Source organism: Rhea americana, unplaced genomic scaffold, assembly GCF_003343005.1.
Source record: "Rhea americana isolate MKP2758 unplaced genomic scaffold, rheAme1 scaffold_88, whole genome shotgun sequence".
NCBI classification, from domain to species: domain Eukaryota; kingdom Metazoa; phylum Chordata; class Aves; order Rheiformes; family Rheidae; genus Rhea; species Rhea americana.
The window spans coordinates 2512757-2532299 of NW_028187066.1; the positions used below are offsets into that span (position 1 = coordinate 2512757).

Sequence of the window (19543 nt, forward strand, 5' to 3'; positions counted from 1 at the left end):
CGGAGCACCCCTACCTCCCCGGGGCTGGCGCCGCGGGCGGCCGGAGCCGCGCAGCACCCCCTGCCGGGGGCAGCAAAGTGCTGCTGGGCTTCAGCTCGGACGAGTCGGATGTGGAGGGCAGCCCCCGGAGCCAGGCCGGCGCCGGCCGCAGGGAGCGGGCTTCGCCCGGCCTGCGCGGCCCGCGGCCTGCCGCCCCCCTCGGCGCCTGCGGCCTCGCCAGCAGCTCGCCGCCGGAGGAGGCGGCCAGGCGGAAGCCCGGGGCCTGGTGGGGGGCGGCGGCCCGGAGACCGGCGGCGGCTCCGGCTCAGGCTGTGAGGGAGCCCTGCGACGGCGAGGAGGAAGGAGGGGAGGAAGAGGACGGCGACGAAGAGGAGGAGGAGGAGGAGGAGGGCGGCGGCGGCGAACAGTGGAAGAACCGGACTGTGAACGGCAGCCGGCTGCTCGCCTTCGGCAGCAGGGACAAGTACTCTGACTCGGAGGAGGAGGAGGCGGCGGGGGCCAGGGCCAAGCAGCAGGTACCGAGGGAGGAGCCTGCAGTTCGCCGGCCCAGACGGAGCCTCAGCAAGTCTCCTGCCCCATTCATAGCAAGCAAATGCGCTGCAGCCGGCGCCGGCGTGGTGGAGACGGGCCAAGAAAGGGCTGGCGGAGGCTGTGGTGCCGGTGTAGTCGTAACGAATGACAGGGCGGCGGCGGCTGCCGGGAGTCTAGACAGGGGCAGAAATCATGAGGAAGAGGAGGCGGCGGCAGCGATGGGGGGAGGAGGAGGATGTGAAAAACTGGACTGTAGTCCTCCCACTCCTAGATACCGCATTGGCCTGTCTAAGAAATCCCCTGCAGTATTGTTGCTGCCAGCACCGCTCACAGACATGGACAGCAGTAAAATCACTGACCCTCCGGGCGCCACTAGGAAAGCGACCAATAATCATGTTCTCAGCGGTGCTGCTGGTAGCTATAATGTTGAATCCAGGATCTATTCAGCTACTAATAGCCTTCCCTTGGGTGGAACCTCCTCCCTTAGACTCAACCACTCCAATCATACGGGTTCAAATCATACCTACCTGAAAAACACCTACAAGAAGAATCTCTCGGAGCCCGAGGAGGAGCTTCTCCAACAGTTCAAAAGAGAGGAGGTATCCACCACTGGAGGCTTCAGTGCACATTACCTGTCCATGTTCCTCTTAACTGCTGCATGCTTGTTCTTTCTGATACTGGGCTTCACATACCTGAGAATGAGAGGTTCTGGAGTAGCTGAGGATGTAGAAGTCAACAGTAAGTATGAGGTCAAGGGTAAGAGCAGTTTCTTTCTGCRACTGGATATATTACTGTTAATTCTACTTTGTACTCCCAGACGTGTCTTACTGAGCATWTCTGAGTTCCGCTTTGGTATAATCTCCTGATGTAGGACAGAGCACGGAGAAACTGACTGGCATTCCTTAAGTGGTATGGTAAGCTTGCAAGGCAGTTGAGGGTAAACCCAGACTCCTGGCTCTTCCCTGCTGTAATATGTTGACCCTATGTTTTCTTGCATGTTTTTTTTTTTTTTCTTCGCAAAGCAATTTCATGGGTTCAATATAGCAGATGTAGGCTTAATAAAGAATCAGCAAGGTAAAGCTTTATACTAATCTCACAGTAGTAGTCGTGCGCATTTGGCTGTCTGGGATTCCTGCAGGGCTAAGATCTGTCTGTAGCTGTTCAGTAGTAAAGCAGGTAATTCTCATTTCTGTGTATTAAGGCTTGAGAAGAATGCTAGGTTTAGATGATGTTATGCATTAAAACATTCTGCAGTGACTGATGGAACTGTCATGTATTGTTTGCAAATGCACACTTTTTTTCTAAATTTAGATGATAATACAATTATATATGAAACTACTGTGCTTTAATTTGTATTTCAGAGCATTCTTATTTAATTTTAGTTTTGAGGACCTTAATATATGAAAGCATCTTCTTTGAATGGTTTTAGAAACTACCATTTTGTATTCACAAGCGTACAAAAATGGAAACAGCACCTAAGGGTGGTAGCTYATGCAAAATCATTTTTTGGCTTCTCTGAATGGACAGTAGAGTTTCTAATATCAGAAGAAAAAAATCATATCATTGGTGTCTTGATTTCTTATTAGCAACTGTCAAAAACAGTATAAAGAGCTAGTTTTGAGATGTGAGAGCATCAAATGGCCATTGGGACTTGCATTGTTTTTGAAATGATAATTGAGGAAGGTATGTGGATATATGCATGTGCATAAGTGTTTCTTTCAATTGATAGTAGGGTATGTATATACCCCATATTTGTGTACTAGTACCTTGTATGAAATGGTCTCACTCATTGTTAGATTGAGACTTTTTAGTGCTGCTTGTATTATTTATCAGAACTTTACTGGGACCTGCTGGGACTGTTAACTCCGAGACTAGAGGGTGCAGGGCAGAAATATTCGTGGTTTTTTTTCTTTTTYCCCCCCTTTTAAACTTTATTCATTGCATTGTAATAGTAGAATAGCTTTCAATTCTTTTGCACCCTTCTGTGTGGGAGGGAAGGATTTATTGTTTAGGAAAGAAAGTAGCAGCAAGAACTTAGTGTTTGGCGCAGTTTCACTGCTGTCCACATGGCTCTTAATAAATAACTATAATGAGACTTTTTTTKGGGGGGAGGCGGGGGAGAGAAGGTGACAAACATGTGCAGGTGGACTGAAATAGATGCAGTGCAGTCTGAGTATGGAGGCTATTCTTACTGATCTTCTGTGGTTAACTTCTGGCCATAACTGCTAGAGACATAAATYTTCTTATAAAGTACTGATGAGCTATGCAATTCCCGCTAAAGCATATTAGATTTTTTGTCTTTTTTCCCTAGTCTTAAATTCTGATGATTTTAATGGGGAAAGTCTTTCAATCTGCTGGGATAAACTCCCTAACTGTCACATTCAGTGGTTTATTTAGAGCTAGTCTGCCGTGCTGGTTGATTTAATCTCAGTGGCTATGCAGTTAGTAATACTGTGGGGGAGAAAAAACTGCTCTGAACTCTCTGTCTTAGAAAAAAAAAAGCTTTGTTTTTAATGTGTGAACTTCCTTGCAGAGCATATTGAACTACTGTACTGAGTATATTGCTCATAAAAAGTTGGAACTGTTACATAAGGAAAATTGTTTTCTTCTGCCCCTTTGCTTAGATTAGGCTGCCCAGCCAAACACCTGCTAGTCCTATGTTGTTTGGTAGCTCCATTAAGCAAGTTCATGGCCTTCTCTTACTCATTCTCTTTTCAGTTGGASTCTTGAAAATGGATTCCTGAAGAATTCTTTGGACAGTGGTGCTTGCCTTTTAGGTGCCCTCTTTCCTCATAGCCTTGAACTTAGTCACATAACAAGTAGGAATTGGGGAAGAGTCCACTGGAAGAAGCAATTTTTGTGGCCAGCTCCTGTGATAGCAATGGGAACAGAGTTTCCCCACCTCCCCTCTCCTTCATAGTACAGTAATGAACAGAAATTTACCTGGCACGTATTGGAGGGAAAAAAAATCTGAAAGGTCTGTTGAATGGGCAAGAATAGATAAGATAGACCAAAGAAGACTGGTTACTACTACTACTACTAGTTTTGGGAGGAAACCTGTCTTCTATTAGATGCTTCCTCAAGTTTAGTTAAACAACCTCCGAGTGAGTCCTTTGGCTCTTACACTTCTGTGGGTGTATTATCTGTTTTTCGCATAGAAGCAGAACTGATTCCTACATTTTTATTAAAAAATAATAATGTAGCTGAAGAAACTATTTTGTTCTTTGCCTTTTTAAGGCTGTAGGTGAGATAGGTGTAGGTGTGAAGGTGAATGCTAAGTTTGATTATGAAAAACTYGGCTGTGTTCAGCTTAAAACTGTTAACATAAAAGTTTCTGTGATTTAGTGGAGTTGGAGTATAGGTACCTCCTGAATTACCACAATTACTATGACAAAACAGAAAGGCTGTTTGTGTGTTTGGGATGCTTCTCATTTTTCTTCCAGGGAGTAATGCACAATGATCGTAGTGTTTGTTGTCCTAAATGGTTTCACTTCATTTTAGGCGATCTAGTGCAACCTCCCTACTCAAGCAGGGTCACCTAGAGCATGTTAGGRTTACATTCAGGTGGGTTTTGAATATCTCCAGAGAAGGAGATTCCACAACATCCCTGGGCAACCTGTTCCAGTGYTGATGGAGGAAGCATACTGATGGATGCATGGATAAATGGAAAACCACTGCACAATTTGGAAGACATCTATGTTACCTCTTTTTCTGTGTAGAAGTTCTGCTCCAGGTTGTAATGCTAAATCCTGTTGTAAATGTAAACGATAATTCTTGAATGACTATGGTGACATGAAGGCTTTGCAATGATGTCAGTGTGCTGCCTGTTCCTGGAAGATGGAGAATTACAAAACAGACTTGATGTTTTGACTGACTGCTATGCGTCTAAGGTCTCCTTGCACAGCTGACTGTTCAGATAAAACACTGTCTTAGTGTTGTCTTSGTACTTAGGCAGTTTTTCTGTCTAAGCAAAAAAAGGCTTTGGGTTCACATGTCTAGTCTTGAGATACTGCTAGCATTTTCTCCTAGAAACTTTGACTGTAGAAGTTCGCCCATTCAGTAAGCTTCTCAGCCCGTCTGCAAGAGTTGGAGACAAATGTAGGTAATGGAGCTGGAAGGTTAAATCAAGTATCTTTAGATGACTGGATCATCCGGTGTCAGGTCTAAGAGTGCTGTCTTGATCAGTAAGTACAATTTCTAATTAGGATATATAGATGTGGTAGTGGTAGAACCTATGGCCCCAACCTACTGTATCCTGTGATTTTGCTTTTGATAACCATTTTTCTCCAGTATCCTTGTCATTGTCTCTTCCCCCCTGCCATCTCTGCCTGCACCAGCTTATGTGTTTGCAGTTTACTGTGGAGGTTTAGAGGATAAGAAGCAAATGAATGTGCATGTATGCTGACTATGAAACAGGAAGACTGGGGTTGGGCTGATGGGCCTAGTTTATTGGGGGAGATGTGCTGTGACATCTGGTGTTTTGCAAAAGCAAATACTTCATTTTGTGGAGGAAAAAATCAAATTTTCTGCTTACTCAGGATCCTGTTGTGGTGCAAGTACATTGAATAAAGCTGACTTTTTGGAGTCTTAAGGAACTCTTTCAGTTGAACTCTTAGTGACAAACTGCAATTACTAGAAGGCTGTATGAAGTGGGGAGGGGAAGAGATGGAGGTTAAAAATCTAATTGAATTAAATGTTAGTATTTGCCAAATATCCTACAGGATCCATTGAATTTTAGTGATGCTGTGCTAGATAAGTAAGAAATCGAATTGTTCCCAAATGAAAAGATGAAAAATCTATCCTCTCTTTAGAAATAGAGAAGTCTATTTATATTTTTTTTTGGGGGGGGGAGAAGGTTATTAGATTACTTATAGAATAATTGTTTTTACATACATACTTTAACTTCATTCATACCACCACTTATATCTTAATACAGAGTTTATTTATAGGATACACATATATCCCCTCAACCTTTTCTTTAGTGAAAAGGTGTTGGAGATTTTTAGACTTTTGGCATTGGAGCACTTTGGGTAAATGCAGCATTGATCTGTTTTTGTTGAGCAGTTGACTTAATAAGACTTCATCACAACAGAACTGCTGAGATGAGCTGGATAAAAGTTATACTACTCCTGACTAGCTTTTAAGACCACATCTGAATATTAATTTTCCTTTTCTCAGTGAAATAGTATGTCTTTGAAGGTTAGCTGTATCTCTGATTTGTTCTTTGGAGAAGTCTCATACTGTTCATTGACTTCAAAAGTTAGTGTAAGCAGATACTATCAATGGGCTGTGTATCAGACCCTCTACATTAACCGTATATATCCTCAATACCTGTCATCCTACTATGTAGTTTCTTGCAGAAAACATTCCAGCGCATTCATTCAGTGGTATTCATCCCAGTGTGTGTTCACTATCATCAAGCTGCAAAACAGGAACCCTTCATGTCCAGTATTCCTAGACTTCACTGCATATATCCTCAACAAACTAAATTTTCTGTGTATCTGAATGTGTAGAGTTGGTCCTTGAAAACAAAATTCTGGTTAAACCTAATCTGGAACCTATCAACAGAAATTTAGTAATGGAATGTTTACTGTGAATGAGGGGTTCCAAACATCAAAAGTTAAATGTATGATTATTCTTAGCAGTTGCCTGAAACAGCTCCTTTCTGTTGATTTTGTTGTTGTTTTCCTAGTTCCCAGCATGTTTTCTGGGAAACATTAAAGTTGTCATCATCAAACTTTATGATGATCTCTGGTACTTGACCTTTATTTAAAAGTAGGTTGTTCGTTTTTATTCTGGCAGCCTACTCTGGACAACTAAAGGGGTCATTTGTTAATTTTGTTGAATAACAGGCTGGGTGGTGCATCTTGTGATTAAACTTGAGAGGCCTTTTTCAGGTCGTTGAAATTCACAGCAATGCAGACTAGAAGACCAGTCTGGCTCTCTTATTTCTGTTGTTTCTCACACTTGCAAATTCCTGGGAAGGAATTTGCCATTACTCTGTAAATTTCCTAGTATAATCTTGAAAAGAAGAGAGTATCCTGTCTGTTTAAGTGTCAATTTGGATCCGATATATGATCCAAGGAAGCTTCTAGGGATGGGATGCATGGAGTATTTGAATGAAAAAGCTGAAAAGCAGAAGCTCTTCCTTTTATTCAAAGGAAGAAAAGCCCTGGAGAGACTTGCTTAGCTAAGAAAATGAGAATAGATATGTAGATTTCCTTCTGGAGAAGAAACCAGCCTCACTACATATTGAGTTTTGTTTTATCTGTAAGCTTGTCTAAAAGCAGCTCTAAATAAAGGTTTTCCTAATTATCTTAAGAATTTATCTGTGTCTTGAGGATATATCCATGCATTGTTACTTCGTATTTCCTACATAGTAGGGCAAACACATGTGCATTCTAGTATCATCTCAAAGAGAATAAATTGTAGTATTGAGAACATCTGAAAGGTCCATATGACTGTATTGTCTCTACAGTGTCCTTTGAGCCAGTAGTCTTTCTCATGGAAAAGCAGAAATAACAGCCTTTTAAGCACTCTGGAAGCTTATTCAGAATGGGCGGATGCATATGCAGAGTCAGACTAAGTGTTCCTAAGTTTATTCTGATCAGTGCCTTTTAAATTTGACTCCAGCCAAAGATGGTACAACCTGCAGAAACACAGTAGACTTTTTCTTAGTTTGTTCATATTTAGCACTACTTTACTCTGAAATTGGACAGTATGGCTGCTAATGCATCTTTAGATTAATAATTTGAAGTATTGGGTTTTTTGTCTCACACCTTGAGCTGAAGGTGCTGTTTATGAAGTAGCAATGAAAATGAGGAGATGTGGGTACACATGTACCCATGAAGTAAGAAAAAAAGAGGGAGGGGGAGGATGTTAAATTCAGACTGTTTTGTTCTTCTGTATAAACTATGTGGTATTAAAGCCTTCACTTTAAGGGGGGGGGCAAACTAGAAGAAAAAAAATCACAAAGCCCTGGAGAGGACTTGTATTGCTGATTTGAGCTCCAAATACCAAATGCAAATGAATGAATTGGTGTTGTGTGCTTTGCCATTCAAATGATGGGAATGTAATGAGCTGCTTTTTACASAGATCTTGGGCTCAGACTACTAGCTACCTGGCCTGCTATGCTTCTTTAAAGCATGAGATAAATAGTTTAATTTGGGGGAGGAAAGTTGAGATTTTATTTTGTAAGCTTTATTTTATAGTTTAAACACCTGGCTTTGTACTTAGTGACCTACATATTACACAGCTGCCATATATTTACAGGTAACCAACTGGGTGGTAAGGTTTTTTTGTCCTCATGCTTTCAGATTTTCTTAAGACTCATTTCATCTTTCTTTCCTTCATCTTCTTTGCTGTTTCTAGACGGCAGATGAGTTTCTTTTAAGGATAGATTCTCTCTCCTCACTAATCACCTGCCTTAGAAGTGTACACAATATTGCTAGAAGATGGATCAACTTAATGTATGAACATCTCCTTAGGTTTAACCTGTTTGATTTTAAGAACACTGGAAATTTTAGTTCAGGCAGACCTTTGAGCTTGCTACAGGAACCCATAGCTGAGAAGCATATGTACAAGAATAACAGTGATGTATGGTTGTGTGGTAGTACAGTTGTTTCTCTTAGATCATATTTTTTATTTGAACTAGCCAGTTCATGCTTTCAAATAAGTGCAGCCTGGGTGAGGGGAGGAGAGCCTTGAAGGTTGCCCAACTCTTTAGAGTCTAGGTCCAAGTGAGTAAAAATTGAAGTTTTGAATATCACCTCCTTTTCTTCATTTTAAGCCAAACAATGTTATGTCTTGAATTATTGCTGAACTATTTTTTGAACTTTCTATATTTCTGCTGTATACATGGGGCAGTCTTTTCTCTTCTCTTTAGCTAATATGGATTCTTCTCTTATAGCTGTTGTTTCCCCTGTGCAAGGTCATCTGTGTCATGACAGAGACCTGCCAGCAGTGACCTCTGAATGTCCCACATGGCAGTAAGGTCTTACTTCTTTCCATAATACACTTGGGCACCTGTTTTCCCCAGAGTTTTACTGCCATGTTTAGGCTTTACATAGAGTTTCTGTGCTGGCCACAGTTTAGCAGTTCCGCTACTCATAGCGTAGCAAGTGCTGATAGTCAAAGCAATGTGTGCTGAATAGTTAAAGGAATAGAGACCCAGCAGAACCCTTGTTTTAAATACAAACAATCTGTATGTAATCAATATCTTCATTTTGTTAGTGTATCTTTACTGTCATGGTTAAGGGTCTTTTAAGGGTTCTTCTGTCAATGCTCTTCATTTGCATGTTATCTTTAGATACAGAAAAGAAGATACAGAATAATATTACAGTGTAGTACTACTGTATTTTGTAACTGAAGTCTGTATGGAAGAGGAGATTGTAACTCAAGTTACAGAATTGCCCAGTTTTTTTCCATTTCTGTAGTATTGGAGATTTAAATTGCAGTCTTATTTTCTTGTTGAGAGTGTGCTCTTAAGTTTGTTCTGCTCTTTGGTGGGGCTGTATCAGTTCTTGTTTATGCTTGCTTACCTGTTCTTTCATCTTTTCCCTATAGTTACTTTATAGGGTTTTTTTAATAGAAAAAGTAGAGCTTTCCTGCTGTCTTCTTGCACACTGGCAAGTTGCACATACATTAGTTGTACATACTTCCTTTTGAAGCAAGCAGARATTGTATTGTTGCTCCATAGTTTTTTTTTCTGAATTTTGCTATGATTGATGATGATACTTGGGGAGCAGAGGGGAGACCAGAAGGAAAGAAGGGCAGTCTCTTGATTGTTACTTGCATTACTTGCTTGTGTTAGTCTGAGGTATCAACTCTGAAGACTTGAAAGGGCTGCTTCAGTACAGGAGTAAATATAACAATAATGTAGGCAAAACATTCTCTGAAGTCAACTCTGATGTTTTGTCAACTGTTTTAGTTTTGGATTTATTTAATATAATTACAAAATTTTGTGAGACCTTTTTGCTTAAAAGGTCAAAGTTCTTAAAAACCAATTTAGGGGCAACTATTAACTGTTTCAATTTCCCAGTAGAGGAATATCTACAGAGTATACAGATTTAAGTATTTTACTTTTATCTAAGTTATTAATGATCAAAAATCCTGAAATTGTAAAAGTTTTATACTAAAAATATGAGGCTAAATGTGGTATTTTTACGCTAGCAAAGCAGTAATTTTATGAGAAGCTCTCCCCAAACACTAGTGTCTCTTCTGAAATATGGACTCAGATGACATGACTCCTGGGAGCATGTTTCAACATTCAGACCTATATTAACCAGCATTTAAATAGACAAGAGTGGGTACCTGTATTTCTAGCGAGAGAGATACGGCTGTAAAAAAGAAAAAAAGCTTCCCTATATTATGAAGTAAAAAGAGGAGGAATTCTGATGCTTCCCATCCCCTTTACTGAAAATAATGAAGGCTGTGCTTATTATCAAGGCTGATGGAATGTGTCTCTGAACTGAAGTGTGTATCACAAAATAGTTTTCATTGTTCTAGAGGAAGATTTCTTTTATTTTAAATTGGTTTCAAAGCCATTTGGTTACGGTATCAACACTCTCACCTATTCATGAACAGAATGAAATCAAATGCTATAAAGGAAAACTATATTAATAAAATCTCTCTAAACTGGCTGTGGTTGTTGAAAAATTGACTTGAATGGCATTAACTTTAAGGAAATACTAAAATCTCAAATCCTTGTAGCAGATTGCGCTGTCATTCAAAATTGGCATGGCCAAAGACCATTCAGACTAAAATGGTGTAACACGTTGTTCTTGTTTGAGGTGTTTACTGATGTAGAAATATTAAACTTAATCTTTGTGTGCTTTGGAAAAAGTATCTGTAAATAAGAAATTGTACAGCTTGGCTTGTGACATAGTGTCTTAATAGCAATCCACAGAGATTTGATCAATTTATTCAAAGTGACTTCCAGCTGAATTAGAGCAATCTGGAGATGAAAGTCACGTGCACAACTGCTTGTTTGTTATGAGTGTTGAGTAATTGGATAGAGGAAAGTAAAGGCAGRATTATTTTATTTAAGCTGTCTTAAAGATGGGGCTCTTGAATCACAAAGGGACCTGAGGAGATTACTTTCTATGAGAGATGCTCGTGACAAAGCATCTTGTTGGGCCTTTCAGAGAAGTTTCTGCTGAGCATGTACAGAAAATGGCTTAGGCATCCTGTTGATTAACATGTGCATCTAGGACGTATAATAATTGTTTGATGTTTCCTATTTTTTTTTAAGGTAKAGTAGCTGAAAAAGAGAACAGAGTAAGACCATCCTTGACCCATACACAGTACCTGATTACATGGAATCGGTACCTGGCCTGGGTTACTGAATACTAATTAAAGATCTGCTAGTTGAAAACACTGATATTCTAAAATTGAGAACTTGTTTCCAAGAAATAGGCTGCACTAAAGGCCTGTGTTGGATAGCATTGCTTCCAGCAATGTTATTTGCTCTGTTAACAACACATTATCCAGCATGTGTTTTCAAGAAAACAAAGAAAGAGTGAGAAAATTCTAATAGAAATACTTAGGTTATCCATTCATTACCTTTTACACCCCACTTTTGCAGGACAAATTTTGGAAAAAGAAATACTGCTTCTGATTTGGGATTAATGTGCTTGTCAGTTTGGGGGTTGGAGAAAGAATAGTTTTCTGCTTATAGAGAAGAACATTCTCCCTTGCTCTGGAACTTGCCAGCTTGGCAAGGTGTGTTGTAGTGTACTGTGTGTGTGCAGATAGAATTTGACACTTTATCTTAGGTAACGCTGAGAAGTCAAAGGACAGTGTTTTCTGCTTAACTGGGATTGTTCTAGTCTCTGCAGCTGTTGCATTACAGCTCTTTAAAACTGCCTTGGAAACATGCTTTTTGTTTTATAAAATCAAATTATTTGTACTTCCAGAAATAGACTATGGGATTACGTTAGTTCTAATAAAAATGTTAGCTTGATATTTATTAGTGGTCAAAAAGAAAATACAATGATAGGAATTTCTAAGAAGGGAATYGAGAGAAAAAAGTATATTTGAGAGTATGTGTTTGAAGATGTTAGTATGATACTATCAATCTATAGTGCTCTGGTATTTTGAATAGTGTTCAGATCTGGTCTCCCACTTCAAAAAGGATGAACCTTTTTCGAGCTCTGTTTCAAAGACCAGTAATAGGACAATCAAAGGCACAGTATGGCTTTCATATCAAGGAGGAATAGGACTCTTAAATATGGGAGAGCAAGGACTGAAGAAAGGGGGATGAAGTAAAGGCATGWTATTACAGAGAGAGTGAATAGGATCTGATTACTCTCTGCTGTCTTACGGGGAGGAGTTTCTCAGGTTAACAAGTGCCAAGTTCGGTATAAGCAGCAGAAACTGCAYGCTTAAGTTGGAGAACTCATCACAAGATGTTACTGAAGCTCAAAGCTTATGCGGTGTTACCGTGTGACTGGACAAATCCRTTGTGGTGGGGAATACGTTAGGGGTTGATAACTTCGGAAATACCACTTCTGGCTGAGGACGTTCTTGAAGTACAGATTGCGGTTGGGAGAATATTCAGGTGAAATATCAGTTGATACCTTTTCTGTTCTTTGCCTCAGACATTTATTTTTGCTGCTGTTCTATTGATACCCCCTTCTGTTAGGGGCAGGTATCTCTAACAAGAGTAAAACAACTTGTCACTGTTGAGAGACAGGATTCTGGGCTAGGTGGTTCTGTAATGTGATTGTTCCTATGTATCATGGTTTTAACATTGTCTGTTGAATTGTATTAAGTGCTGTTGGTATATTGAAACTCTTGTACTGCAAGAATGGTAATACTACTYAGGGCAGAGTAACACAGCGTCTAGTGGCTAATAGTAATGGTAAGGCTGGCTCCTTTTTGGGATCCTAATTTGGCAACCAAGAGTTAACTAAGTCCCTTATTTTGGTACCATATTAGTGATACAGTTCTGTCTTATACAAATACCCAGCCTAGGACATAAATGCTGGGTTCTGTCCTACATTAGAAAGGAAGAATCTGCGTTTTTTTTCTAGGTATGACTGCCTAYGAACCTATGTTGGCTTTTAGTGCTTGTCCCATTAAGACTCTGTAAAAGCTGACTTGTGTATTCTTGGATGTCTGCAATTGGGCTACAATTTCATGTCTGTTAAAACAAGCTTTGAAAAAAGAAAAACAACCCCACTCTATGCTCTCCAAGTTTCTCTAATAGAAGTAAATGAAAAGAACCCCTGTAACTGTCTTTCTGTCTTTCTACAATTGCTATCAATGTCACAGGCAGGAAGAGGAGAGAGGGGTTCCCAGTGGGTTTATTACTTTCAAGATGAGCTCTTCTGTATACCAGTGAATTTAACCTTGTGTGTTGATGCTGACTTCATTTGTTTTCTTAAAAATTGAGTATTCTCGTGAGAAGGCTTGGTGTGTGTATTTGTGTCGATAGCTTCAGCTGTAGTGCTTTGGTGCTGTGCTGTGACCCCTAGCTTTATGTTGGTCACTTCTTGTTACGTGAGASTAATAGCCTGTTCTGCCACTCTGAGGGCTTCTGGTAGTCTGTAAGTCATCATTTACAGCTTGTTCCAGCAGTGATATGTGTAAACTAGATATTTTTTTAAGGATCATCRGTAGTCTTTTCAGTTGATCCAAACAATAGTTCTTTGTGTCTTCGATTTTTTCCACAGGCTTGTTCAATAATCTTGTTGTCTTGTCCTTGATTAATTAGCATTGTGTAAATTTTCTCAAAAATAGAWTTTTAAATAGGCTATACCTATTTCCCCTTGTCCCTTCCTGTTCTGAAACTGAGTTTCATTTGAAGATGTTGTTCTTTAACAACATGTGTTTACTTTTTTTGGTAACTGATTAGCTCTGTACCTTGCTAGGAATAATCTGCTTTCTTCTCCATTTATCGCTTTCTTTATGCAGAATGTTTAGCTATTGCAGTTTATTTGATGAAGTATGTACAATTTGCTTTCTATTTTTTGAGATATTTTTACGTGAAAATAGTGACARTGCTCGTGTGTGGCCAAGTAAAATTGGCAGGCTTTTCAGTCTCACTGCTGGCTGGGGAGTTCTAATGGGGTAATGAGATTGTCTTATTGCCATGTTCAGGTAGGGTTTATTGCATCTCTCTGTTTTGAAAGTAGTGAATGTTCATGTCAGTTGGCTGATTTTGACTTAGTAGCATGAATAGATGAGAACTTTTTCTTTCAAGCTGATAAATACGCAAAATTTTGTCCTTGATAGGTTACTTTGAAGGCTAGTAATTCTTGCTTATCTGGTAGAGGGTCTTGAACACTTTTTGAGGAGAAGACTTGGAAGTGTGATGTGTTCACATAAGGAATGTTTCTGTTAGTAATTAGAGTTGATAAACATTTATATTGGTAGAGCAAGAAATTATTACTATTTAAAGTATACTTGTATATTTTTAAGAATAGTGAAGCAATTTTCTGAACCAATATTGATTTAGTGTATTGAAATACCTTAGTCCCTTGGAGTTGATAAAAACCATTGCATCTATGGTCAAAGCAGATGAGAGGATTTGGATAACAGCTTAGATCCTGGACAGAGTCAAAAACGGGTGGATTCAGAGTAGGGGAATTAGTAATGTAGTGAAGGGTTAGCATTGTAAACTCAAATTAATCAGGGTTTTGCAGTAAATTTGTATTGATTAATAACTTGATTGTGTATGCAACTGATATATTGCTGTAGTTGCATTTAATATGCTTGCATTCTTAAGCATGAGGCATCCAATGCTATAATGCCATGTTACACAATATAGAGCTCATTTATTGGCTAACTGGCCACAAAATCACTAACTTCAAAGGGATGTCATAGAAATCACAATGTATGAGTTACAGTAATGTGCTACAGGGACTGATTGAATATTCTGATAGATAACTGGTAGAGGAAAGTGAGTCTGTTTTTTGCTGTTTTTGAAGGAGAGGTAAATGTTGACGTATCTAATCTGGATTGCTTGGAAAAATTGATATTTTGATTTATCCAAATATGAAGTTGCTCATATGTAAGATTTTTTTTTTCCTTTTTTCTTTTGGAGAGGAGGATTAGTGATGCTGGGGTAGTCTTGAGCCTTCATCTGACTGCTGTACTGTATTTGTGTGTATAAAATTGCAGCTTGCAGTTTCCAGTTTGCAATACTTGAATGCCTGCAAAGATGCATTTGCATTGCAAGGAGTATTGCATTTCTGTTCCATGGCTTTTATGAGTGCCAAAATCAGTGTCAGRTTTTGAAATATACACATTATTTTGTTTTCTTTCCCCCATCCGAAATCTAAAATCATATAGTCAAAATATTATGTATGCTTAATAAGAATGACTTTGCGAAGAGCCYGTAATTACATAATTATCCAGTCTGGATAGCTAATGATCAAATCGGGGGGTTGGCAGTCATCTAGTGCGTTGGCTGGGTTTCCCTAATCCCATTTTAGGCTAGTTAGATTAAAAGTCTAGTGTGCTGGAAATGTTCTGCTGAGTTAATGAATGAAATACGTAGAAGCTGTGTAGAGTTCATGGCTTGGTCATTTAGTAGGCAGTGTCTGAGAATTTGTACCTATGGAACAAACTCATGAATTGTTATAGGTTTTGGTTTAAAAGAATGCTTGAGCATCTTCYGTTTCTGTCAGTTTTAATTAATCTGATGACAGAATCAAGTACTCAGACATCTCTGAAAATCAATCCCTGTGTTTGTTTGTTTGTTTTTGTTTGTGTTTTTTTGGTTGGATGGATGGGTGTTTTGTTTTTGTGTGATAGTGTTTTTTTGTATTTTTTTGGTTTTGTTTTTTAGTGTGTTTCTATGTATTTGTGTGTTCTTGTGTCCTCCTCTTGCTGTGTCAGGGGAAGATGAAATGCTTATTATGGGGCAATTTTCTCTTGAGGTCAGGCACATGGACAGACTACTGTTTGCAAAGTTTGAGTCACACTTTCTCCTTGGCTCAGGAACCATTCTGGTTGTCCCACTGTTTTATTTTGATATGTCATCTATTGGTTGTAATTGCAGAGATGTGCTCATTTTGGTTGCTGAAAGTAGGAGCAATGGAACAGTTAGTGACTTTCTCGCTTCARACTTGCCTTTCAGAAATAAGGTGAAGCAGGTCAGTGTTTGACTCCTGGCAGCAGTGCTATGGTGGTTTGTGCAGCTAATAGAAACTAAGCTGTCTTACAAATGATTCCTAACTGTTTTTATTATAAAAACTATATTTTTAGTAGAAGTGCTACTATATTTACTGAAATGCTGTTACACTTGGCAAAGTCAGGGTGGCCCTGATTTGAAGTTGACTTGTGGGTTCTCTTTTTATCCTTTCTCTCCCCTAAAAGAGAGATTTGGTGCCTCTATGTTTACTTCTCTTATTTTACCCATGTGTAACTGAATTAACTGATCAGCTTAATTCATGGTGATAGTTCAGAAGTCAGCGTAAATCAGCTGACTGACAGGGAAGCAGCTCTTGATGCTTTGTGAATATGTATGTGCACGAGAATGCTTTATGCAAAGTCAAACTATTTAGTGGTATCAGAGGCTCTTGCTGTACCTTCAGGTGCAAGCAGGAATGCTGTGGAAATAGAATTGCTGCTAATCTGCTAGGTATTGCTYCCAGCTCTTTAGAGCCTCCGTATGAAGCATTATATATGCAAGGTACATATTTAGAATAGCTTGGGGGAATGGAAACATATTTATTGGAGTAAATAGCGTTACATATTTTGAACACTGTCTACTTAAGATACTTTTTTGTGTTTTGCTGTGTCTTGGCGTTGCAAATCGAACTGCGGGATTTTAAAATGCAGGATTTTAATTTTGTTCCAGAAATAATTTCTGAGCAAATGCAKCAGACCTAGAAGTAGTGAAAGGTAATCTTCTTCTGGAAGTACTCTATTATGAAATGAAGTAGCTGTATGTGGAGTTGTGCCCCTTCAAGTGCTACCTGTTTTTGATGTGCTTGCTAACATCAGAGTGATGAGACTTACAGCCTAGACCCTCAACATTCAGGTTTCCCAGGACTTTTTTTCTTATGTATTTGTGCTTGGTGGATTAAGGCCAGTAGAAACTTCATTTTCTGTTTCAACAGGATTTAGAACCACTAGTTCATGTATAAGGCCAAAATGTGTGTGAAACAGCTTGTATCATAAAAAGGTAAGACAATAGTGACTGCTTCCTCCTTTCCTAACTTTTCAGGCATTCTTGAAAGCTGGGAGCATAGCACAAATTGCCTGTCTAGTTGCAGCTTCTTTTCCCCAAAGAAATTGTTGCTGTAATCAAGAGGAATATACTAGATAAGCTTAGGTTTTTGTGACCTATGGAAACTCTTATTTAGAAAGAATGGTCATTTAGATGCATTGCACTCTTCAGCTGGACTCTCATTGTGTCATGTTTTATTCCCATCAAAACAAATGATGCTGATGAGTTGTACTGCTTTGTGCTGTGTGGATTGTTCTCTAGTGAAGAAGTTCAATTTTATTTGTGTGTTAAACAAAATGCTAAGGGTGTGTAGAAACTTGAACATTGTGATTTGAATGTATTTGAGTAATTAAAGCAAGAATTTGGTAAATGATAAGCATGTTTGCACAGAAATAATTGGAAATTTGTAAGTGTACAAGATTGATTTAAATGTAAATACCAGCACAATTCAATATAAAAGGTGCAGTTAAATCAAACATTAATAGCTGTCTTATTGTTATTTGTCTTATTACGGATTTGTTAGCTTTTATCTAAAGGATACAACAATCATTGTAATAAAACTACAATATTGATATACTTTATTAGTATTTTCAGACAATACAATGGTTTTTTTTCCTTTTTTTTGATAGTTAAACATCCTTTCAGTGGCAAACTACAAAAAATACAGGTAAGTAAAACAATTAATATTGGTATTTGATTCTGTCGAGTGATTATATAAAAACAGTATCGATCTATTTGGAAGGGTGCAATATCAGACTGTCGTGCATGAGGTTAACACATTTCCTTCTACTTAATRTTTTAACTTTTTGTGTTTCTCTTCTCACCTCCTCCCCCCTAAAAAATAAAAAATAAAAAAACCCCACAAAACCCAAAAAATCTACACTTCTGGCAATATAACTATTATTACAAGGTTTACTGTCTTTCATATGCTGACTGCTTTATGTAAAACGTTGCAAAATTTGTATTGTAGAACCGTGAGGAGAACTTGTGCTGTCATGAGAGTTTTGAAACTAAATTTATCAGGTTTTTCCCTTACTATTTCATGTACGTGTTTTGGCTTCTCAAGCTTGCAAGGACAGCTGATAGGAGATGACTGACTTCAAACTCCTTGATCTTATTTAGGGGCTTGGAAGAGCAGGGGTTAGATAATAGGTTAGATAGCTTGTCTCTTTCACTTTGATTCTATTTTTTTTTTTCCACATTCATTCTTTCAACTGGAGTATTGGGATAACTTGCTTTGAAATATCACCATTAAGTGTCTCTGTTTATTATTTTGATGTCTCTCTCTTCTGGTCCAGTTTTTCTGCCTGGGCTATAAACATAAGGATCTGCTTTCTCTAGACATGTGCAAGTACCACAAAGCAAATCATATGGGTTTCTTTTTTTGTTTTGTTTTTTGTCTAGAACTGAGCTCTTCAAAAAGTGAATTGTTACATATTTTCAGTAGGTAGCCTTGGCTAATCTCTTGGAAGAAGACACTTTCGAATGTTTTGAATGAATTGAATTTTGTGAGGTAAATTGAGGATTCTTTCAGAATGATGTTTTAATAGTGCAGGGAGAATGAGTCTTGCACATCAGATGCAGCTGCTCGAGAACCTGTTCTGTTTTTCTTTCCTGTGTGGATTTTGTCTGCTGTTCCATAATAATCCTACTCCATGCTTGATGGTTAGCTATGAACAATTCCTTATGTAGTCCATCCATTAATTTATGAAATAAGAGATCACTTCCAAAAATAGTGCAGGTGTGTGTGTCTCATTGTATATGTAAGTGAAGTTATGGGTATCCAGTAAAGATAAATTGAGCTTAGAGCACTGTTCTTGGAGTTTGTGCATGTGGGTGTTGGTAGTGGGCATGTAGAGGTGGTGCAGATTTTCCTGTTCTGCCATGCCCAGTATTTTCTAACCAGAAAATGAGTTAACAAGGTTAGCTAGTGACAGTTTTAAAGGACTAAGTGCCTGTAAATATCCAGAGGTAATGCTGGTCATTGTTGGCATTATCTGTGAGAATTAATTTGTCAAATATTTGATCAATGAAAAAAAAAAGCATTCTTTTTTTGGTAGCAATTTTATTTAAAAAGTTGTCAGCTGTAGTACTATTGCATCAAGGAATTATACTGAAAATAGTATTCTATATGTGAAATCAGTAGATGTCCAAACAGTGGAAAACAGCTTTCTTGGCATATTTTCTGAATGAAGACTCTCATCTTATYTCTGCCATTTGATTTGGCCACTTATGTCAGAGCCAGGTCCCCAAAAAAACTTTTAGAAGAGCCTTTAGTGCTCAATGTATGTAATTGCGCATTCATCACTTTCAAATTTTGAATAATTTGTTCTAGTATAAAATGCTTCTTGGTGCATTTCAGTGATACTGTTCTATATCTTGATAAAGAACTTTTACCTTTTTTTAACTAGCACTTAGATATCTCATTTTCATGCCTATTCTGGGAAATAGGTCTTAGTATACTAGTAGTTTATATAGAAGTGTGAATAAGATTGTTTAGAGCAGAGCTTTCTTGATTTTAAACTGAGCTTGAAGTTTTTAAAACAACCTTCTGAGTTGTCAGTTCTAATTGCTGCCTTAACTCCAATGGGCCTGTCAAGCTAGTTTATTTTTCASTCAAAATCTGAAAAAATTATATTGTAAGTACTCTGAATCAAAATCTATTGCTTACATCATTGTTATTGCATGAAACACCATTGCTCTCTATGTATAAAAAGCTGTTTTTCCTGATGATATATTAAAGTAATATATCTTTATTGTAAATGGTAAATGGAAGAAAATGCTTTTCTTCTAAGATTTGTTTTAATGTTAATGTCTTTTTCTAATTCT

At 38.4% G+C, this 19543-nt stretch overlaps 1 protein-coding gene across 1 annotated transcript in view; it reads left to right on the top strand.

Annotated features, from left to right (window-relative positions):
• The window catches only part of LEMD3 (LEM domain containing 3), a 51510-nt gene that overhangs the window by 6669 nt on the left and 25298 nt on the right, over nucleotides 1-19543 (top strand). The window contains exons 2-3 of the mRNA XM_085323842.1: nucleotides 6-1269; nucleotides 17344-17381. Of these exons, the coding sequence (XP_085179968.1) occupies nucleotides 6-1269; nucleotides 17344-17381 (1302 nt within the window). The remainder of the gene's footprint in view (nucleotides 1-5; nucleotides 1270-17343; nucleotides 17382-19543) is intronic.